At 36.8% G+C, this 24,741-nt stretch overlaps 1 protein-coding gene across 3 annotated transcripts in view; it reads left to right on the forward strand.

The window, feature by feature from the left end:
• The window catches only part of Bicc1 (BicC family RNA binding protein 1), a 270,554-nt gene that overhangs the window by 83,040 nt on the left and 162,773 nt on the right, over window positions 1-24,741 (forward strand). For all 3 annotated transcript variants that reach the window (XM_063239523.1, XM_063239524.1, XM_063239525.1), the window contains exon 2: window positions 14,894-14,940. In XM_063239523.1, coding sequence (XP_063095593.1) covers window positions 14,894-14,940 — 47 coding nt within the window. The remainder of the gene's footprint in view (window positions 1-14,893; window positions 14,941-24,741) is intronic.

A 24,741-nucleotide genomic window follows, 5' to 3' on the forward strand; every position in this document is an offset into this window, starting at 1 on the left:
ATAGCCAAACATTGTGGTGCCCACCTTTCATCCCAGCAGTCCATGAGGCTGAGGCAACAGGACCACGAATTTGAGCCCACTCTGGGAAACTTAGCAATTTAGTGAGATCCTGTCTCAAAATAAAGGAGTGGTGAAGGTCCTAGGTTCAATCCCAGTACTGTTAAAAAGGTGAAAACTGACTTCCGGGAGAACATGGCGGACAGATAACAGCAACTATCGGAGGCTCTCTGAAAGACTCGGCTCAGAAGCCAGGAATGGTGCGGACTAAGGAGACATAAGCAGGTGGAGATATGCTCTGCTGACTCAGGAACGAACTGGGCTGAGAGAAACCAACTTGGAATGCAGTCCTGGTGCTAAAACAGGAACAGAAAAGTCTCGTGTGGAGGCTGGACCCCGCGCCATTGTAAGCCGCGATTTGGGTTTCCCGCCGCGCGGCGGCTGGCTGCCTCTACAGTGGCTTGGCAAGGAGAGAGACGCGCAGAAGCTCTGAGAACGGCAATCTGCGAACGGCAGGGAGGTGTGCACTGACTTGTGGTGAGGTGAGTGAGAGAAACTGACACGCTAACACAGTTTGACTCCAGCAGAGGACTTTCTGGGCCCGAGCAGTCCTGCGGGAGCAGGGCGCGGTGGCGACTCCAGCCACACATCCCCCTCTCGGGCGGGATTGGTGAAAAGTGCCTGGCCTGCGTGACGCTGCCGGCGGACCTGGTAGGCTGTCCCAACCCAGATCCCAGAGCCTGACGGTGGCCGGGAGGGGAGACGCGTAGGCTGCCTGATCCATAACTCCCTGGTGCGCAGCGGTGAGCGGGAACACCTAACTGGCGCAATTCGATCAGGCTGTGGCTGACTGGGAGAGAAGCTGGGCCTCTTATATAAGCTTGCATATATAAGGAACAGAGAAGAAGAGGCAGCATGGGAAGAGGCAGCAACAAGAAAGGCTCCTCGGCCCCCAATTCTGAGAAACAGGCAATAGCAGACACCGCACCAATACACATAAGGCGCCATATAGAGAGCCTCATAGACCAATTCAGGAATGAAGTTATCAACGACCTGAAGCTAGAAGTATGCAGAATAGTTAGAGAAATGCTAAGTACCACCCAAGAAAAAACAGGTGGCGGAATGGAAGAACAGAAAAAAAGGGGAGAATTGTTTGATGGAGAAAACAGAGAAAGCATAGAATACGTGAAGCAGGTTCAAAGGGACTACCAAGATACTAAGAAGTCTATCGAAGACTGGCATAACAGCTTGAAAGAAACTAAGGACAGACTATCTGAACTGGAGAGCAGACTTGTAATATGGGAGAATGAAATGAAAAACTTCTTAAAAATAACAAAGAAACAAACAGCAATAATACAAAGACAAGAAGATGATAAAAGGATCCATAACTTAAGGATTAAGAACATAAAAGAAGAAGTAGGGACACAAACAAGTGAACTACAAAAGCTACTCACAGAAATAATCCAGGAGAATTTTCCTAATTTAGCAAAAGGTAAAGATACTCAGATGTATGAGGCATACAGGACCCCAGCTACCTACAACCCAAACAGAGCAACACCCAGGCATATAATAATAAAATTTCCAGAAATTCAATACAAGAACAGAATATTAAAAGCTGTCAGAGACAAAAAACAGACCACTTACAAGGGAACACCCATCAGAATTACAGCAGATTTCTCGGCACAAACCATCAAATCACGAAGAGCGTGGGGGGAAATAATTCAAGCTTTGAAAGATAATAATCTCCAGCCAAGATTGAGATATCCTGCACAACTGTCCCTGGATATTGATGGAAAAACAAGGTGCTTCCAGAATAAAGAGGAACTGGGGGAATTTGCAACCACCAATTCAACTCTACAGAGAGTATTGCAGGATATTCTAAAAAAAGAAAAATACAAAGAATCCAGAAATAATGGCAGAGAGGCCACAACGAATGGAGCAGAGAACAAAATGAAGAAGACAAACTGACAGCTACTGACAGAAGAAGAGCACAACAGAAATGAGGCAGAGAAGATTGGATGATAGGAACAGCTATTTTGGAGAAAATGACATCTTAATAGGTAATACTGATTTAGTATCATCTTGTTTTGAAGTCTCATCTAGCTTTTGTCCTTCTGTCTCCAATGGTCCAAATAGGTTGTATCTTACTGGATTTTATTATGTACGATAGTATAAGCAAAAGCCTTTTAAAGACAAGGAGATTATACAGAAACCATTGTTCATTTTCTGTTAGTCGATTCTAAATATTCTGTAATGCTGTCATTCTCTTGAATGGTTTTACATTGTTTTGATATACTTAATGCTACAGTATACGAAGTTGTACTCAAGGATTTCAAAGAAAGAGACAATATGGTAACTACTTTTAGGTTAGGATTATCTGGTGGTGAAACACTATTCTGCTTAAATGGTTATGTTTTGATCTGCGCTGTTTCGTTGTTATGCCCTCTTTTATCTCAATCTCCACTCCAGTATTTACTTTTTTATCTTTATCCTTTTAATTAAAGGAAAAAATAGCAGGATATGTTATAGTAACCCACTTTGACTTTTCATTACCTTGATTTAAAGCCCTGTATTACTCTCACCATCTGGTTTTTAACTGATGTTCCCCTATTCTGTTTTGCTGGATAGTATCAGGTTCGAAAGTTTAGGCATCAGCTGTGAAGATAATGAGATTCATTATGACGCCCATTCTCGTTGACTTTTATCTACTTTTGAAGACCTACAATGTCTCCAATGTTTTGGTTTTGTCGGTTTTATTCTTTACTGTTTTGTTCAATTGTATTATAATGATATAGGCAATTCTATTAGAGATAGCGGGAGGCATTATGGTAACCATTGTTGATCACCTTGTATTATGTTTTTACATTATCTATTATGTCCACCCTTTTGACTTGACCGATTCAGTTCTGTTATGTCACATTTGGTTTTACTCTCTTCCAAAAAAGTAATAAGAACCATGGGAGCAATGAAGCCCAAAATATGTAATAATCATGGTACAAAAGAGAGGAAAAGAAAGTGCTCTAAACTATATAACTGCATGTATATTTAAGTGTATAAGATAGAAAATGATATCACAGTTTTATTGGATCACTGAACAGAACTGTTTGCAGTATCATTGATGGAATGTCCACTTTACAAGCTTTAATTTTGTGACTTGAACAATTATTTCTAAGATGACAGTATGTAATCCATTAACTAGTGATTTCCTACTGTTCATTTTTTTCTGTAAATCTGTATAACTTGTACCCTTTCCCTGCTTTTTTTTCTTTTCTCCTTAAATAAAATTAAAAAAAAAAAAGAAAAAAAAAAAGGTGAAAACTGTTTGAATGGTGCGGCATAAAGTGACGTTTTCTGTCACTCTTTAGTTTTTCCTACAAAGCAGCTCTTGTAGGTCGTAATGTCTTGCACTAAACCCTCAATAGCAGTGGCATGGCCTTAACATCTACAGCCATTCATGTTGTTAGGGTTAAATTCTGTCCTTATCTCAGAGTAGCTGAATTTCTTCCTCGACCTGCGATGAAGCTAAAATATGGGGTGGTTGACAGTGAGCAACTTGGAAGGGTTATAGGGCACCAGAAGTGGTCTGAGAGTTTGAAATATAAAGCATTATGGCTGTCCTGTGATTCCAGTGGTGTTACAATGCTTGAGAGTTATCTATGTGTAAGAATTATCTGTTAAGCTTATGAAGGTGCAGATTGCTGGGTTCCCACGAATATTCAGTGGGATCTGTGAATGGACCCAAGAATGTGGTTTTATTCCTAGGCATTCCTTCCCCTTTCTCTCTTCCAGGTGGTTGTGCCTACAGACCACTGAAGTAGTCCATTAGTGAAGTAGTGAAGTAGACCAGTGAAGTAGTTAAGTTTGTTAAGAAGCGTGACCTCATTTGAGCTAGTTAGGAGTGTCCAGTGATAAAAGATGAATTTTTTGATATAGTTTAACTTCTAGGGAACGTAAAAGAGTATATGAACATGCAGATTAATGAACCACCTGGTAGTTCACAAGTTTATTTTGTGAGGAAAAAGTTAAGTATATAGATTGAATGTTGAGGCAGAATCCTTCCAGGAAGTAGGAATTCTGCTTTTCCATAATAGTTGTTATTAAGATGGGAGGCCAACACCATTCTGTTGATGTAGTTTCTAAAGTCATGATATCAAGAGAAAAGTTGACAATGAGGCACTCATTAACTACTTGAGTGATTTAGTACTTAATAGGTAATTAATCTAGTGCTTAATAAGTAACCACTTAACAAGTACTGTTTGGTGTCCAATATTAGGTAGGTCTGTGGAGTTTTAATGATATGATAAATTTAGATCTATGTATCTGCTAGGTACCAAGGGCCCCGTTTATTTTCTTTTGCGTGCTGTGGAGATTATTTGCCCCTGCTGTCTTTCATCTAATTGGCCTTTCTCTTCACTTCTACTTTCCGACGGGATTCTGCACTGCCAGGACTTCAAAGCAATAAGCCCCTTCAGGTTTTATTTGTTTGTTTGTTTGTTTGTTTTTCTGAGACAAGGTCTTGCTATGTGTGTATTTCAGGCTGGCCTGGAACTCACTGTGTAGCCCAGACTGGGGAGTCCTCCTGTCTCAGGCTCCTAAGTGCTGGGATTACAGGCATTTGCCATAACCTGGCTCCCTCCAACTTGTTTTCACCTGTTTCCCTTCCATTCTTTGATATTCCTAGTGTAGTCTTCCCAGTGATACTGGGGAGAGATGGCATTATGTTTTATATCTATCAGTCCTCTAAGAGTCTTCTGTGCCCATATGCATGACTTTTGAAAGGTAATTGAATTACGGCAGTGCCCACATCTGACTTGCTGTTAGGAGGTGGGATGGTTTACAGGCCAGCTCTAGGCACTTGATGGGGGAGAATGTATATCTTCTGGGATTCTTCCTCATACTCGCTTCCTGGCCACCATGATGTGAACAACTTCTCCACCCTGTATGTGCTGCCCAGGCAAGCACAGCTTTTCTCTACTGTAGACCTTTCCTTCATGCTGTTTTTATGACATGCACTGAAACTTACAGAGCCAAAATAAACCTTTCCTCCTTTAGATTGTGGTGTTGGGTGATTGTATCCTGACTATTAGGAAGTGACCCAGACAGATCGTGGAACTCCTGAGCCTTATAGGGGCCTGAGCCTTGTAGGTGCTAACTCTAGGTGCATCTCTAGCATCATCTTTTTGTTGTTATTGTGTTGTAGTTTGTCTGATATTTAAAATACTCAACTTTAACCACAATCTTTAAAAATAAAATATAACTATGCACTGTCAATTCAACAACAATGAAATTAATGCATCATTTTATCTTTACAAATCATGAAGGGATACCAGCTCCACCTCATCTGTAGAAAATATAGTTGTAATGTGTTTTGGTTGGTTTGTGCTGCCATCACCATAGCATCATGGATTGCGTAACTTGTAAATTTATAAATTTTTTCACATTTTCGAATAATCGAAAGTCCAAGCTCAAGGCGCCAGCAGATGTAGGATTTGTTGAAGTCTCAATTTTTCGTTTATATACCTTGTTTTCCCCTGGGTTCTCACATGTTGGAAGAGGTCACTTGTCCTGTTCATGAGGTTCTACTCTTACGATATAATCACTTCATGTCCTAGTTCTTTTGTTTTGTTGGTCGAGATTTCAACATTTAAATTTTTGGGAGAAATAGACTGTTTGTTCTGGTCTTAGGCCACTTGGCTTTTTTATTTTGTGTTGTGAATACTAAGCTAATATAGGTCAGTGTATTAAAAATTATTATCAAATAATGCATGCATATAGTTTTAAAGGTAAATTTCCTTATAAGGGAATAATAGTACCCTTCCCTGTAACATTATGCTGTTTCATCCATGTACACATTTTCCACTCGTGCTATTTCTTCATTTTCTACATATCTGTTTATTAATTCACCAAATTCATTTTTAATTTTCAAATTCATTTTTAATTCATTACCTTCAGACATTTTCTATTGTACTTTTATATAGAAGAAATGATTTATTTCACCATTTTCTCTTCCCTCTCAATAAAACCTAATCATGAGTTTGATTAAATCAGTATTTACATATTTTCTATGCTGTTACTATTTCTGGAAATAGCAAAAATTAACAAATACTTCATTTCCATGTTTTGTCAGGATTTTGTTTATTTCAAAGTTGATAATCGTCTCAGTATTTTTCGTTGGGTTTAATATTTTATATGCCTGTCACACATTCTTTCCACATCATGTAATCTTCTCAGTACAGTTTTCCACACAGTCAAGATAATTGATCAGTCACTATTGTTTCTTTCCTTTCCTTGACAGCTTTTGCCCCTAGTACCTAGTTTTTCTGCTCCTTGTTATTTACCTTCAGGCCTGGTTGTGAGGCTGGCATCTTGAGACTTTGTTTTCATCCCAGAGGCCTCCACCTTTTCTGCATTTAATTCTCAGTTTCCTAAGGTGAGGAAATTCTCTTACTTTCTTGACATATTTCCTCAATTTGAAACATATACCTTCTACTAATGTACAGTATTAAGGAGGTAGTATTTTGTTCTTCAAGTTTACCCTTGGAAATATCACCACTTAGCTGAGAGTTCAGCCAGGTAAAGAATTTGGAGTTGAAAGTTATTTCCCTTACAATTTAGGCTTTACTGCATTGTCATGTAGCTTCCCATGGCTCGAATGAGAGTTCTGATAAAATTTTAATTGCCTATGACTGGTTTTGTCTCTTTGGAAGGTTTTAAGATATTTTTATTCCAAATGTTTTGAAATTTCGAAAGGACATGCCTTCATTGGAATACTTTTTTAGAATTTAGCTATAAATATAGTTAGCTTCACTAATGTGGAGACACCTTTTATTTCTGGAAAATTTGTACTCTAGTTCTTTGATATTTAAAAAAACCTGGATTTCATTTGTGTATTTTCACTTTTTCTGGAAGTTCACTCAGTTTGTTTTGGACTTGGCTTGATCTTTTAAAGATGTTTTTCTCTTTTTATATATTATTCTTCCGGGAAGAATTGAAATACCATCTTGGGTAGAATTGTTTTGTACTTGTTTTATTTTTAATTTATAAGATTTCTTTTTCCTTAAATGTTCCCCTTTTAAAAAAATCTGATTTTGGGGACAGGGATGAGGAAATTGGGTTTGCTCTTTTTTTGTTTCTAATAAGTTAAAAAATTCTCTCATTCTCTTTTCTGTTCCCTAATTCTCTACCATGTCATTCTTTATCTTTCTCTTGTCCTCCTCCTGGTCTCTCTTTATGCTTAACCTCTTCTCTTTCTCCTGTTGACCTTCCCTCCTTTCATCTCTCTCCCTTCCTGTTATTTTTTTTCTTTTTTCATATATAGAGTGAGGCACTAAGACCCTTTTTGCTTTGGCATGTTTATTGTCTTGTGATACTCATTAACAAGGGGGTAGCTGATATGCTGATAAATTTTAAGACAAGTAACTGCTATGTGGCCATCCTTGCCAGACCATCCCCCAGCTGGAACATTAATCAACTGTGGACCTGAGCTGGAGTGTGATGCATTAGAATTAAACACGTGGAGACCCCAAGAAGCAAGTTCTAACTCTAAATAGAACTTTCCTAGTTTTCATGACAATGCATGGTCCTTGAGGAAGTCCAAGTCACTGTCCATGCAGAGAGAAGCTTATGTATGTGCTATTTAGAAGCTCTTGTACTGAAGAGCTGTGTTCCTAGCGGAAGCATCCTATCAGAATTGCTAGTATTACTTGTACCCTTAGTATAACTCTTTTGAGTGCCTGGGCGCCTGCATTCTAAATGCCCGTACCATGCCCTCTGCCCCACTGTCATTTGACAACTGAAAACCACATTTCCAAACACCTGTGGAGAGCAGTATTTCTCTGGTGAAGGATCAGTGAAGGCCAATTTATACTCATTTACCAAGGCTCCAGAGAGCTGTCTCTCTGCTGTCTTGCACCTTCTACTCCAGGTGCATGTGTTACTTGAATCATTTAAAGGGAAATCATTGTTAGAGCCAGTCATGCATGGGTATTACAGTATTCTGCTCAGAATCCCTTCCATTACCTGCTCTGTGCCTACATACTACATTTCAGCTCAGAAGCTCCCTACTATATTTTTTCTTTTTAATTTCCTTTATTATCTGTAACTCCTTCATAATGTTTAACTTTGAGGAGTCTTGTTATTTTATTATTTGAATGTGAGGTTCTTCGAGGTCAAGGTTGAGGAGTTCATTTGTTAAATGCCTATAGGGCACTGCTTTGCACACTTCAGAGGTGAAAACTGAATCTTAGGGAGGTTAGGGAACTTGGTCAGAATTTCTGCCTCGAGTAAATGACAAATTAAGAGTTGAATGTACAGTTTTTTAACTAGCATTTACAACTTTTCTGTATCCTTTAGGTATTAAATATTGTCTGTACAAATAAATCAGTATATGGTTCTCTTTGCATAAAGATGAATTAAAGTAAAGGCATATATGATAAAAGCATATATATCTTTTATTTGCCCTTTCTCAAATCCCATCTTTGTGGAGAAAATAGTAAAACAGACCGCCTTTCTGCATACAACCTGAACTTCAAACATGTCTGGAACACATTTGTTTCTGATTTAAAACAAGTTAGCTTGCCACATTGCCATGTTATTACAAACACAAAAGAAATATAAACTTCATTCCATTAAATAGCCATCCACATAAACTCTTAAATAGTTTCATGTCTTTGGGTTGGGTCAAAGCAGGCTATTAAGGAAATGGTTATTAATGTTACATATCTCGTTAAACTTCTTTAATTATTTAACCTTCCTACTACCCCTAAAAGCACCAACAGGCTCTTTTCTTCCTCTCCAAAAATGTTCCCAGAAGTTTAAGACAGATGTAGTTCTGATTTCAAGCTGCTTTCTATTTCTCGAAAATATTCTTTGTTTTCTGTCCCTTACAGTCCACACTGTGTTCTCTTGAATCTTTTCAGCTCCTCTTGGGTGATTGCAAAGTATTTGTTCCTTATAGCAGTGCTCTGCAATGGAAATGTAATGTGAGCCACTCATGCAATTTTCAGTTTGTCACTGTAGAAGAGTGGAAGTGACGAGGTAAGATTAGTTCTAGTAATATATCTTTGTTTTGTTCAATTTATGACAGCAATATCACTTCAGCATATAATCAGAAAATTAGTGATAGTTCTACTTTTTTCTGCATTAAGCTTTCAGATCTCCAGTATGTTTTACTCTTAGAGCATTTCTGAATTCTCAGACCAGCTGTGACTGCTCACCGTGGAGCTAGTGTCTGTTGTGTGGACAGCATAGCTCTGTAGGTGGCTCATTGTAAGCCTACTATGGTGTATTAGGTATTCATAATTCTGTCAAACTGCATACTGGCCATGACCACCCTTTAATGTTTAATAAAAGTGAAATGGTGCTTTTTTTATAACAACCTGATAAATACTTGATAGATACAAGCTGTAAATACTCAGAATTGTCAAATAGTGTTAAGTCTTCAGGCCAGACTAAATGGTGCATCAGGAATTGCTGATGGAAACAAACCATTCATTATGACCAAAGTTCCTGTTTATCAATTAATCTGAAATGCTGTTATGTCACCAGTCTACAAGGAAGTCTTTGCTGTCTGACCAGTGAACTTGAAGTCTGAATAAACTCTTTACCAGTGTTACTGGAAGACTTCAAAAGTGCTTTGGAGCAGAGAGTAATATATTTTGGATGTTGTCAGGTTTTTGTGAATGTCTTGTTTTCCTATATTTGACAGAGACAGATACTTTCTGAAACTAGAGTCCTGTGGATTACAGAGCACTCTGGTCTTTGCCGACTTGCTGCTATGCTCAGGCTGTGACAGGGCCATCACTGTCTTTAACACTCCCCAGCAGCAAAAGACTGCCAGACTTTGACCTGTGAGACTTGTGAACGAGGTGCCCACTGCCTACTCTGCACAAATAGGAGCAGCCATGGTTCCTTCCGAAGGTTAGAGTGCCAGGACGCTTTCCCATACCTCCTTTACAATCTTTGTAATCTGTTTTTAAAATATTTGGTGGGAAAAATAAATTTAAAATATAGCCTTAAAGCTTATTTTAGATGATTCTTGTAGATCGGTTGATAATCTGTAAGTTTGGTCCAAATTGCCACATATGATCCATCTCCCATCTTTCATACTCTTAGCTTTTGGGTCCTTTTAAAATGTGATAAATGCATCAGGTGCTATTTCATTCTAAGTTCTCTTTGACCTGACCTTGTAGAAGTGCTATTCTCTGTTTCTCTATTTTATCTCTAATTGGAGGTGTATACGTGTAGTGTTTTTGTTGTTGCTGTTTTTTACTTTTTCAGTTCATATAATTTGGAGAATGTCTATTTTGATGTCTTACGAGTTCATTTGTGACTAGCAGTTTTCCAAATATTGGATTGCTTAGTGCTTTTAGCTGTGAAGTAGTCCTCCCCACCCCACCCCGGAGTTGAACACAGGGCAATCCCATTAGCCACATCCCTAGTCTTTTTATTTATGTATTTATTTTTTAGATTTTGAGATAGGGTCTTGCTGAGTTGTCTTGCCTAGGCTCAGACTTGCAGTCTTCTTCCTAAAGTGCTGGGATTACAGTGTAGCGTCCCCGCATCTGGCTTGGGAGAGCTGAAAGATGTACAATATCAGTATTTCAATCTAGAAAATGCTTGGTTGATTAAGACCTGTGATCTGTGCCTACTGTCATGTTATTGACTGTCATCTCCAAGTTGGGCATTATTCATTGTGTTTTTACATTTGACATTGATATTTTTGTCAGATTGCCTTTTATACTGTGGGTTGGCAGTAAATCCCTAATGGTGGTACCTTGGCTCACTGTCAAAAAAGGGAAGAGGATTTTAAAATGAATTTTATCTAGTTTTTCCTAATTGAAAAGCAGCACATGCTATTTAAGAATCCCCTAAAAAATAACAAAGGGCAAAATGACTTAAGGATTCTGCCACTCAAATAATAGTTGTTAGTATTCTGTTGTTTATCTTTTCAGTGTTTTTATCAACATATATTTAATATATCCATATACATGGATGTATATGATGCATGTCTTTATATATTTTTATGTACATATACTTACTTTTATACAAATACATCATTCTGTGTATTTAGTTTCATACTAAGAAATCCCGAATTAGTGTTGCATTTTTGATCATGGAAATTCAACTGCAAAATTTTTTTAGAAGACAAAAGAAAATTCAAAGTGAAAGAGAGTATTTTTGGTCTAGCTACTATTAAGACAGAAATCATATTTATTTTTGTCCGCTTATTTTTGATTTTTCTCAGGAGGGCTATATAATGTAATTTCTTTTTCAGGGCAGGTAGGTTTGGTTTGTTCACAGTGAATTGTGGGAGTGAGGTACAGAGGGGAGTTTTCAGGAAGCTGGTGCTTGAAAATCTCTACACTTACCATGATGTAAGTGTTCAGATGACACCCCTCCCTGCTGAAATTTAAACTTAAACTTGAGAAGTAGGAGAAACTTTAAAAATAAAATGAATGTCTTCTCTTTTACCAGTCAGCAGTTAGGGCTGTTAGGCAATTTATACCTATCTAAGGTGCTAGACACTATTCATGAATATAGAAAACGTCTCTGGAAGTGTATAGAAACTACGTCTTCTGCAGCTATTACTGATTCCTTTTTCAGTAGCGCTGGCCAAGGATCAGTGAAGTTTTCTGGACATAGTTAACATATAGAATAAAATACATACCATAGCTGTTGCAGCATATGGATTGAACTGAAGCAATCAGTGAGCCTTCTACATTTTGAGTATAATAGTGTACAGGAGACTCAGGCTACCTGAATGGGTACACTGATCTGTCAGGTGACCTAATGTAATGGTTATGCTAGGAACCCTTCTTTGAAGCTACAGCTCTTCTCCTACACCATTCTGGGCTTTTCCTCTTGGGGGTCATAAGTTCTTTTGGGTGATGGTGGCCTTTTTCATCCTCTTTCCCTGCAGAGCAGCTGTCTCCATGTCCCGTAGTTCGTTCTCCCATGTGTCATCTGGCCTGTATTTTCCTTTCTGTACACCTCTCCAGGAGGTCTGGAAAAGTGATTGGGTTTTGGTTTGACAAAGGGAAGTCAAATAAATGTTGTATTAAAAAGGTAGAAAAATGCAGATTTTTGTAGTAGTTGTATCAAAAAGAAAGGTGAATCCTGTGAAGGAAGAATTCTTTCTCCATTATTATCTATACTTTAAACTTTTTTTTACTCAAATTCCATAAGTGAAAAATATCCCATGTCAAGATAATGTTTAAAGATATTTTTATGCTGTGTTTTAAGTTAGGCATATCATCTTTGTGTTTTTAGATTTAGTTTCATAAAGGATTATGTTAGTATAGAGAAGCATTTAAAAAGGAAAAAGATACTTAAACAGAAGTTTCTATGTACCCTAGGAAGAATTTGAAATGGAGCTTACCCCACCCTCCAGTAATTAGCTAGAAATGACCTATAGTTTTGGGGGACTGTAATAGTTTACACCTGTTTCAACTTTTGCTATTTTTACTGGCGGTGGCTTTTGCCATCCCATATTTCTTGTGAGGCAAAAATGTGAAATAAAATATGCCAAGCACTGGGGAAATTATAATAAACATAAAAAATAAATTATACAGCTTAAAATATGAAATGCTTTACTTGCACATTTAGCCAGCCATGTTTCAGTAGTATTGAAATAACTTATTCTTGGAGTTCTGTGTCGTGAAAATAAAGACAATTGCTTTCATTGGCAGGAATAATCTGAGGCTTTTTATACTTGAATGAATAAACTTTGGAACAGTAGACAAAAATGATACTGTAAAGATACTGTTAAAAAACCTGCTAAATCATCCTGTGTGTTCATGTTATTGTAGAATAAAGGAGGTGAGGGAGTATTATTTATACAAAATTCAAAGACTCAATGGAGCTGTTTTACTACAGATTATAATCAGAATTCAAAAGTCGAGGAATACATGACATAGTTGTAAAGTATAGGTTGGCTTATTTCACAGGCAACATTTTGCCATCCAAACATAATGAAAAGGAAACGACTTGAGTCAAGATATTAGCATCCCTCATGTTTATTTTATTTTGTTCATTTTTGGTGCAATCCAATTCTCTAAAAATCCTTAATGTACCCTTTATTCTTCAGGTCGAACAGTAGCTGCCCACCCCTCCTATTGGATTGAAAGTAAAGTGACTAGGTTTTTAGTTCATTGTCCAGAATGAGAATAGCTAAACCAAATGTATAATAAGTTTAATTTGGGTTGAGTTGTGATTCTGAAGAGCTCGTCGGGAAAGTTGTGAGAACTGAATTTTAATTTTGGCTTTATTTCACTAGTTGGGTGGCTTTGAATGTCACACAGGTCAGGACTGTGTAATCTGAATGAAGATCAGGACTTGCATATTTCTGTTCATTGATATAGGACCTGTATTTGTGGAACAAAAGAGTAAACTATTCTTTTGTGATCTTTAAAAATTAGCATTTTATTTAATTTTTTTAAAATGTAATTGCAAGCTTAAGAAATACGATTTTTTTTTGTCTTTTTCCTTTTAACGGTACCGAGGATCGAACTCACGACTGCCTGCTTGCAAGGCAGGCACTTATGCTGCTGAGCTAAATCCCCAGCCCCAAGAAATATGATTATTTGCAAGCTAAAATAACAGAAAACTAAGTTTCAGTAATCCTGACTGTAGCATTCACCTAGGAGCTAATATGGGGGCCATTTTATATGCGGGAGATGAGTGTTGACAGCAACAGCAAAAGCCCTGTCTTGACCTCCCAGGAATGGGTTTGTTGGGTTTCTGGAGGTTTGGCTTCTCAACCTTGGGCTTCTTTGTGACATTGTAATAATTCACATAAACCCCTAGTTGGCAGAGATAATTTGTTTGAACTTTAGCTTCATTACTTAACATGATTTATAGTAGGTACTTGTCACAACTTACAAAACAACAATATGATTATGAGATTAATTTGCCACAGTTCTTGGATATTAATGACTTTAACCAGTGGGGTGAACATACACATGCACACACACATATATGTATGCACACGTCTGTGGTGCTGTTGCTTGGCAAGTGTTGGGGTTACCATGGTCTTCTAGACTTCATTTTCCAGGGGTTCTTTCTTGAGCTCTCTTTCTTTGCCTTTGCCGGGGTATCTTCTCCAATTAACTACTGTTGCACCCTCCACCTAAATCAGTGTCCTGTTGTCCTTGAAATGATGCAGTCTGAAACTATTGCATGCAAGATGCTGTTGGTTCTTTGTCTCATCTCTCCTTATAGCTAAGTTCTATTTCCCTTACCACAAATGAATTAATCTGTGCAGTCACAAGATTTTTTTGAACATAGGAAGAAAACTGTTTTTTTGTGTGTGTATTTTTAAGCTACTATTTTGATACAGAAATGATGTTCAAATATTACAATCTTTTAAGGTCACTTGAGATTTATTGTTGGCTATGACTTTCACCATGATTGGTATCTAATTCTCATCATTTTATTTCTTTGTGTGAATGAAAGAGTGCATTAGGTGGTATAGGCTATCATTGCAAAAAGCAGAACCGACCCTGAATCCTGACCTGTTGAATCACCTGTTGACAAGACAGCCTTGTGTCTGGGATTGCTTACAGATGGAAAGTGCAGGGAGCACTGAAGCTGATCACTTTGATCGTTGTATTTATTCGTATCGTTCTTTCACTATGAAGCATGAGCTCCCTTTTATCTTCATGTGGAAATAGAGAACCATACATCTTTCAGAGTCTTTACATAACCTAAAGATGTGTATTTGATTGAAATTAGTGTATTATTCTTTATTGAGTTTGGTTTCCAGATGATGTGCTGAGCTTTGGGGGAGCAAGGGTGGCTTCTTGTTTACCTTCATGTTCTCATACATGATACTTGAGTTTTTTGAATACATCATTTGAAAAGAAACTATTTTAATTACATACATTTTTATTTACAGCTGCAGCTGAAGGAAAAGGCAGAAGTGGGGAAGACTTTTTTCAAAAGGTAAGTGTGTTTTACTGTTGCCTTGAGTGAAAATAAGTTGGAAAGTATCGAACTTTTGACAACTGCACCAGAGGTCTCTGAGAGCTCCCTGTGCATATGAAAAACAGGTTTTGATTATTTAACTGAAAGTAGTCAAGCAAAGAAAGGTAGAGATGTTCCACAGCCCTGTCCATTTTAAGAAAGTTCCTTCCAGGCAAATGTAAGGAACGTTTTGTTTGAAAACGAGGAAGGAGAGAAAGTGTCAGATTAGTTTCTTACATAGAAACCAGCACAGTACTTTCCTGACCATGTGCTTTTACTACTATCCTGTCTTTCCTCCTTTCCCCCAAAAATGCTTGACTTGGGAGGTGAAGAAGAATGCCTCACAGCTTTTCCTGTCTCTGGTGGGCATGATGATGAACAGGAAAGTATAATCAATAAAAGGTAAAATATTTTAAATTAACTAGAACATCAAGGCAGCTATGGCAGTGCATCTAAAGACATTCATGAAGGAGGATTTCCAGAACTGCTTCAGAAAGTACCAAGAATGATGGGATAAGTGTGTTTGAAATGAGGAAGAGTATTTTGTAGGGGATTAATGCCAGTGTGTCTTTTGCTGTAGTAATTTTTCTAGTTAAGGCAAAGACGCCCTTGAGACCTTCTTGTCCACAGTTGGTCACCATGCCCATTCTGTCCCTGCTGTCACCTGCAAGTCCTGACCATCATTGAGGGCAGTGGGGCAGCAAAGGGAAAGAGAAGCTGAAGCTGCCTGAAAAACACTAAGAAATTATGAAGGATTGTTCTGCTTCTCAAAATGAGTGTTTTGTGCAAAGGCAGATACCATCTTTTCAGAAAGATTGACTTTAATTCATAGTCTCTTTTCTTTTGTTCAGCTGGGTCTACTGTATTTATTTTCTCAGGGATCCAGAAGGCATGTATGGAGGAACAGCCATGTAGCTGTGCTGCAGGAAGGGAAGCTGTGGCTGTAGATGTGTTTAAAAGCTGCATGGGAGGGAGTCAGGGTTTCTGTCTAGATGTTTCCCCAAAGCCTAACAAGACCATAGGTGGGGATTTGAGGAGGTGATTGGATTATGAGAGTGGTGTAGGTGGCTTGCTGTTGGGAAACAGAGTCTGCCTGAGGGAGACAAGTCACTTTCTTTTGGACTTTTATAGGGACTGAAGCTAAAAGTTTGCCTTAAGTCTCAGTGGAGACTTTATACTTGGACCTTCAGCAATGCTGATACTGTTGGGACTTAAGCAACTCTTACAGATGAATTAAATGCAATTTGCATATTACAGCAATACATGTATAGTCATATTTATAGCAGTACAATTTAAAATAGCTAAATTTTGGAAACAGCCTATATGCCCATCAACAAACGAATGGAAAAAGAAAATTTGGTATTTATGCACAGTGGAGTGCTACTCTTCCATAAAGAAGGTTACACTTGAAGAATTCATAGGATAAATGAGTGTATTTTGAGCCCATAATATTAAGTTAAAGAAATGAGAAAAATAATTTTAAATGTCACATTGTTTCTCTTGAATGAGAAATCCAAAATGTAAATAAAGAGCAAAATAAAAGATAGATAATAGGAAGTAGAGTAATCTTTTTTCATATGGGAAGGGGACCAAGAGATGGAGCAGGGAGGCATTGGTGAGATAGAGGATGAAAAGAGGATTAAGATGTGTTATGTATATATACCAGCTCCCCACAATAAATGTAATTATGTACTGCACACACATACTAATAAAAATAGAAGATTCATTTAAAAACAAAAAGATGTGTGCGTGCATCTTTTAGAGGCCAGGAAAAGAATTTTATGGTTATATCTTCATATCCCCTAAGTCTCACATGGTTATAGGTGGGGCTTTTGGAAAGTGCCTAAATTATGGTGGTGGTGGTGGTGGTGGTGGTGTGTGTGTGTGTGTGTGTGTGTGGCTGACTTGTTGTGGAAGGTGGGGTCTAGATAGAGAACATTTAGACCCCGGGCACATGGCTCAGAAGGGCGCATCTCCTACGGCTCCTCTCTTCTTTCTCTGCTTCCTGTTTCCCATGCCACGAGCATCTCTCTTCCACCATGCTTTTCTGCCATGCCATCCTGCTTTGGAGCCAGCCAACTATTGACTGAAGTGTGAGCCAAAATAAATCTCTCCTTTCTTACATTATAGGTGTCAGATATTTTCCTCAGCAATGGGGGAAGTAGCTAAGACAGAGGTCGTCATTCCTTGGAAAACACCTGTGTGGAGCCCCAGATGGAATTTACAAGTTTCTCTCTCTTTCTTTGATCGTCGGTATTTCTCCATGTTTCCTTCCAAGGCAATTAAGGAGAGTATTCAAATATTATCAGAAGTGATACTTACATTACCATTTCTTTTCTTTTTTTTTTTTTTTTTGGTACCAAGGATGGAACTCATGACCTTGTGCTTCCCAGACAGGTGCTTACACCACTGAGCTAAATCCCCGGCCCACCATTTCTTCATTTTAGAAAAGCTTCTTTATACCCTCTATGTGTTACTCACACAGAACAACAATAATGAGCTAGACATAGTCCCTGCCTGGGATGAATATGTGCTGCTTGGTCATGTAGTCACATAAATGGAGAATCTGGGGCCAAAGAAGGATACACATTTGCCTGAGCTTTTAGGAAATTAGTAAGGGCTTCTTGAGTCTTTGAAAGAATAGAAGTTAGCCATGTGAAGAAGAAAGTTTGAGTAGCTAAGAAAAGACATTCTATGCAAAGACATAGAATATAGGAACGCTCAACATAGATGGGCTCATGGGATACTAATTTCAGACATTTGCTGGCCCAGGGGTTCATAGTGGTTCATAGTTCAGTTCATTTGCTGGCTTGTGAGGGGTTCATAGTGCCAGGTGAGAAATGCGGTGAAGTAGGTTTTTATGTGGAGATATCATTCCTAAAGGAATTTAAATTAAAATAATCAACAGTGCTAATGTCTTGCTGTAGAGATAGAATGTGCCAGACCACCAGTTTCTTACCCGTGTTTTAGGTCCATGCAGCTGAAGCTGTGGTTGGAGTCCCTGACATGATGTTTTTGGGAGTTGATTAGTACTCAGTTCACCACCTGGAGAGTGAATTGGGATGGGTTTGCCAACAAGGGTAAGAAAAGAGAAGGAAATGATTGGAATCTGCGATTTGGTTTTGATTAATCGTGGTAGTACAAATAGATCTTTGGAAGGATTTTTTTTCTTCATTTCTTTTATATGTACAGTTATTTTTTTTATTTTAAAGAGAAAAAGATAAAAATAATGAAATAGAGTTTCAAACAGGTTAGTAGGACAGTTGTAATAATTAGTACATTGTATATTGTTGTCTTTGTAGTAGTTATTCAGGGTACAAGGTATGGCATGATATCTTGGCCAAAGCACAAGCTTTTCTTTTTTCTTCATTGTTTTTTAACTTGAAAATGTAAAAAGCAGACTATTAAGCTCCATGTGAGTCAGACATTTTAAAAGCTGAATCAAAATATGATGTGTATGGTCACAAAGGGTTTTCATTCTTAGAAGATTTGCTAATATTTATCACCCTTTGTGGAGCCATATATACATTCCAGCAGTTTAAATGGAAACACATGTTTGAATCCAGGAACACATGTGCATCCCACAAACTCAAGCTGAAAATGTTAGATTCCATTTTTGGTCACAGGTTGAATGATATCTCCAAATAACTAACATGGAGTAATTTTTAATCTCCTCATTTTCTTTAGTACATAGAAAGTGTCTTTTTGATGGATAGGTGTCTATATAGCACTTGGATACGCATCCTGGAAAAAACTCACGACTTGGTAAAAGGCAAACACCTCACATTCCAGAAGAGTAATTTTCAACATTTTGATCAGACAGAAAATAAACATTATGGTTCATCTGCTGCAAAATGAAGGAGTGCAGGAGCATTGAGCTGACTCTTGGGAACTTTTGCATGAAATTGTTTGAAAATATTTGCATATAAGCTCCACTGATCCTCACTGGCATTTTTTGAGGAAATGCTTTTTTCCTTACAGATTAAGGCAGATGTTCTGAAGTGTCTCTATGCTTAATATTGGGATGCTTTTGCATTTGATTTGGGCATGTATATTAAATAAAAATTCAAACCTTTCTGTTGCAGGGTGTCAAGTACAATCAGCGTAGTCATTATAAAATCATTTTCCAAATGTCTAAGGTTCCTCTCTGCTTCATGGTGGCTCTCCCCGAGGTAGGGGTGAGAAGAGTGCGAAAGTTCTATGTGTTACCTTGTTTTTTGGTGCTATAATGTATACGTGAAATAATATCAGTACATTTATACTAATTGAATTATACAACATTCAATTGGTTATTCTTATTTAAGTTTTCAAATTAGAAAAGCTAAAATGTGTTGTTCAGAATAATAATTAGTATATAGTTTAAATTTGAGTTTAAGAGATAATATGAGTGTTGAATACACTGAATTGAAGCTATAATACCGATTGTTCAGTTTTCTATATACTGAACTCTCAAAGAATTAAAGTTACTGTTTCATCCAGGGCTGTCTCAGATTTTCTCCGCACTGTTTCACTGTGAGTTTGGAATGCTTTCACACAATTAGGGTAAAAGGCTAAGTAAGCTGCTAGAGCAGAGTTGCTAGAGAGCAGTGGCATAAAGAATGAATTCTTCCTCAAAAACTAAAACTAGAGATTCTGTTTGACCCAGCTATTATCGTTCTTGGTGTCTTCCTGAAAGAATGGAAAGCATCATACCACGGTGATGTAAACATACCCATGTTTATAGTGGTACAGTTTATAATAGCTGCACCTTGGAAACAGCCCAGATGCCCGCCAACAGATGAGTGAATAAAGAAGGTGTGTTTATTTTATATAATGGAGTACTACCCTGCCACAAAGAAGGGTAAGCGTGAGACATTTCTAGCCAGATGTATGTACTGCAAGACCTTACTCTTAAGTGAAATAAATTGGACACAAGTGTTTAAATACTACCTTGTTTCTCTGGTGTGAGAAACTGAAATAAGTACCAAAATGTGTAATAGATAATGGGGAATGGGAAGAAAATGTTCAAATTAGAAGGGAAACAAAGGAGAAGGGAGGGAGAAAGGAAAAAAGAAGAATAAAAAGAAGACTAGAAGGATAAAATGGAAACAAAGCTTTTGTTAATAAGAAGGGGAAGAGGAGTTGAAAAGAGGGGAGGGGAATGGGCAAAAAAGAACCAAGATATATCATGTTCAGGTAGAAGTTCTTTATGATAAATGTGATCATTACATATGTACCAATGAAATAAAAAGCAAAAACAAAACAAACAAAAAAGAATAGTCTTTGGTTATACTGTCATGTAACATTTTAAGGGGTGCTTTGTGGTAGCTTTGCCCTGAACTTGTAGTTAGACTTCAGTTCCTTCTGTGGCATGGCTTGGCTGGTTTTTGGATCATGGACCTCATCTTCGTGGTTGAGGCTGGATCCCCACCACGTCCAAATGTGAGCTGCTGAGAAAGGGTGGGGATATTGAAGAGTGGCGTGCGGTGGCCTTAGGGACCACTTCCTTTCACGTTCCGTTAGAGAAAATGTTGCTGAGGAGCCCAGTTGCAATAATGAGAGAGAGCAGAGGAGAGGCTGCGATATTTGAAGAAAAAAGCCCCTGATTTTATAAGCACTATTTACCAGAAATAAGATTGTTAGGAAAAATATATGTACTTAAAGTATTACCTTTCTATGTTATCATAAGAAAATTTTTGTATTAGTCTATTAGGACTGCCACGTCACATACTGAATGGCTGAACCATGAGACATTTATTGTCTCAAAGTTCAGGATGTCAAGAGAAGTGGTTCTACCTGATCACTATAAGAGAGAATCTGTACCATTTTCTGATAATTTTGCTGGTGATTTTGGTGTGCTTTAGCTTATGCAAGCAACACCCAGATCTTACCTTTTATCTTCACATGATATTCTCCCTAAGTGTGTAGCTCTGTTCCCAAATTTCCCTCTTTTTGTAAGCACACCTGTCCTGTTGGATCAAGAGCTTGCTCCTTTGTTGTGGTCTCAACTTATTAAATTTGCAGTGACCCTGTTTCTAAATAAGGTCACATTCTGAGGTCCTAGAATTTTGGACTTTAGCGGGTGAATTTTTGGAGCACATCATTCAACCTTTAATTAAGAAAATGATACTTTCACAAAATTTGCTAAAACTATAAATGTTATTTATAACATTTGTATATTAATTTTGATCTATGGATTTTAACAGCCTAATAAATCATACCAAATTAGTTTTTTTCTTATGATGTCATATCTACATGATAAAGGATAAAAACCTAAAACTTTACAGTTTACCTTTAAACAAATATTTATATATCTTTAGTATTTTCTTATGTATGTTAAAATGCTTATTAAAGTGATTACTTTTCACAGTCTCTAATTGGTAAATGGGACAGCAGATTGAACTACTTGCATTAGGTACTTCCCAAATTCTTTCTCTGTGTGTTACAGCTTTACAAAGTTTTTAAAAAATTGTACTTTTTTTTTTGGCCGTGTCTACAGTTAAAAAATAGAGAATAGTTACAACTTTATCAGTAGTCTTTCTAGTTCTTTGTCCACTGCTAATGGCAACTCTGTCTAATTGAAACAGATGGTAATGATCTTTCAGATTTTTTGGAAAGGTTTTCAGCAGTTGTTCATGGCTTACTCACTGTCTGTCCTGTTTCCTTTTAATCACTTCTGTTTTTTTTCCTCTTGTGAAAATGATTATGATCAGATTTTGGAGGGAAAATGTACTACAGTGTATTAGGTGGGGATGGGTACAGTGATTGTATTACAAGTGTGTGACTCATCAAAGCAAAAGGCTTTAGAGATCTGTAATCTCATGGCCAAAGAAGACAGAATTCAGTCAGCATTTTAACTGATGAAAGCCAGGCTTTGGATTCTTTATACAGTATTTTCCCTCAAAGTATATAGCACATGTTTTAAATGAAGTGGTATTTTATACTCAAAATATGTTGGATGATTATTTGGAAAGTGACCTATAAACTATCCCTTGTCACAAGGGCTAACAGTCTAACAAATAAGATACTGTTTGGAGGCTTATGTGGTATATTTTTATAATCCTCAAACTCATACTTCTTAGGAAAATACATTACTTTTGGCATTTTTAGACTGGAAAGTAGGAAGTGTTGCTGTCTGGGGAAAATTGCTGTGAGGAAAATTTGGCTGCCTCTGTACCTTAGCTGAGTATAGTATAAGGTGGTCTTAGATGGGGACAACATGAATCTTTTTATTGGAGGGTGGCAGAGGTGATAAAATTACATCTGTGTTTTTCACTGACCATAATTTTCTAAGTGTTGAATGGATCTTATTTGTCTAGTAATAGAAGTAAGTTTAGATTTATTTAAAAGTGAATTTAATTGATTATAGGCCATGAATGTACTTTTTCAGTCTTTGAGTTTTTATGCTTACCTACAGAAAACTCAAAATAGACTTAAATAAAGTTAGGACATTTTTATACTTAAATTTTAGTATTTGTTTCAGTAGGAAGTATATTAAAATGATTCATAGTTTACATTTATAAAAGGGTACAACGAATAGTATTTGATATTATGATAGTTTTGGAAGGTTTTGACAATGTAAGCATTATGATGTTGGTACCAAATTTAAGTAATATTTATCACCAAAATTATGTCGTTACTAGTGGACCCTTGGGTTTCAAAGCTAACGTGCAGGGATGCTGAGTTCTTGCTACTAGTAACAACGTTATGGCCCTAAAGATGTTTTAGTGAGAGCATCTGTGACATGATTGTCTCACTCTACAATATAGATATAGACAACTGACTACTTATGTAGAACTTAGAAAAAAGGTTGTCTGCTCACCTACTATAAAGCTGTTAAGGATAAGATTCTTTCCTACTTTTATCTGTTCTCTGTCTTTTACTGAGAATTTAATAGGTATGCATTAGTGAGACAAGATTAAGAAAAAGATAGAGTGTCATGGCTGTCACGCATCCTTCGGGCTTAAAGTTACAGCCATCTGCCCTTGTATGCATTTGAGTACAGGAAGTCAGGTGCTGAATTTATAGTCTCACAGTGTGTCACAGAGACACCCGCACTCTAAAGGTGTATTCTTGACTTCTGTTTTGGCAGTCATTTTATACAACTTGATGAAAGTTACATTTTCATGTTTTTTCTTCTTTCTGAAATCATGAAAGCAGGAAAATTTAGTGAATTTTTTTTAAGTGTAGTGTTTACTACTTAATTGGTGGTATGATTTTTAAAAAATGAGTGATAATGACTTTAATATGTCATGAAAATTTCATCATTGATTAAAATTGTTTCTCTTTTTGAAAACAAATTCCCAAAATTGGATTTTATAGACAACAAAACTAAATTTTTACAAATAGAGTTTTAAAGAAGGATCATAAAGCAGGAACCAGTGACTGATTTTAGTGTATGTGAGCATGAAGAAGCTCAGTTAAGGGATTTATTAGTATTAGTATAAAAATGCTTATATATTGTTTTGCAAGATACTTTCTCCATATAAATGAAATACCTATTTTAATTCCTTTAATTTTCAGCATTCTCCTTACTTGAAAGATCTTGCGGTTGATATTAAGATCTGAGAGGTACATGCATGTTATATGTGTGAACCAAACTTTTACTATAGTAATAAACTATAATATGCAAATATGAGCATTTTCATGTAGGTTAAAAATAGTTTTGAACATAGTGACATTAACCCTTTAATGAGAGATGTTGTTTAATTAGTTTTAATCACAGATGCTTTGCATTTGCTTAGGTAATCTTGTGTGTGGTATATGCATGTTATATCTTTTTTATCATGTGACTCAAATTGTCTTTATTTCATAGGCATAGGACAAATTCATCTTTAGTGTATATGTAGCATATTATTAGAGATATGTTTGAAGATAACATATAAAGACATTCACTATAGCAATATTGTAGAGATTAAAATTAAATTGAGACATCACATGTGTTCAAAATATAATGTTTAAAATACTATGTATCCAAATATTGGATTACTATGTAGGTATTAAAATCACATTTTTAAATGAATATTAATGACTTTGAGAATTTACTAATTGTATTAATGCAACAGTCAGGGTAAAAGACTTGATCCAAATTTTGTTATATATGTGCCAGAATATTAATGCTGGCTATTTTAGTAGTGAAATTTATGGATACTTTTTTTTTATACTTTCCCTCATTGAACCTCTGCTACCTTTATAATCATGATTAATAACTATTACTTTATGGAAAAAACAGATCATGATAGCTAAGGTAGATTGTTCATGAATTCTTTAATTTTTTTCAATTTATAAAAGATGGATTTTAAAAAAAAAAACCTTAAGAAGTCCAACTTCCATCAAATACGGAAATTCCTTATCACCTTCAGTACTTACCAAGATGAAGTAAGTCTTGTAGATTAGTTTTTGAAAGTACTAATTTTTAGAATTTACTACTTTCTTCATGATTTGTCCCTTTTTTGCCATTAGAAGTGTATACAAACTTTGAAGTTGGTTTTTACATTTCTCTGTCTCATTTTCTTCGGACCAAAGCTACTTGGATCTATTGCCTTCTCCTCTTTTTTCCCCTTCCTCCTTGTCCTGAAGTGAATCCAAGGCCTCTTCACTGAGCTACCTTCCCAGCCCTCTCTTTCTTTAAATTAAAAAAAAAATTTGGAACAGGATGTCACTAAATCCCCCGGAGTGCCCTCAAACTGTGATCCTCCTGCCTCAGCCTGTTGAAGTGCTGTGATTACCACTGTGCACCCAGCTTACATGGCTTCTTATTTATCATATGACTTAGTTCTCATATTTGTTACTATTCTGCTC

Source organism: Cavia porcellus, unplaced genomic scaffold, assembly GCF_034190915.1.
Source record: "Cavia porcellus strain 051 isolate PalLab524CR breed Dunkin Hartley unplaced genomic scaffold, mCavPor4.1 scaffold_28, whole genome shotgun sequence".
NCBI lineage: Eukaryota > Metazoa > Chordata > Mammalia > Rodentia > Caviidae > Cavia > Cavia porcellus.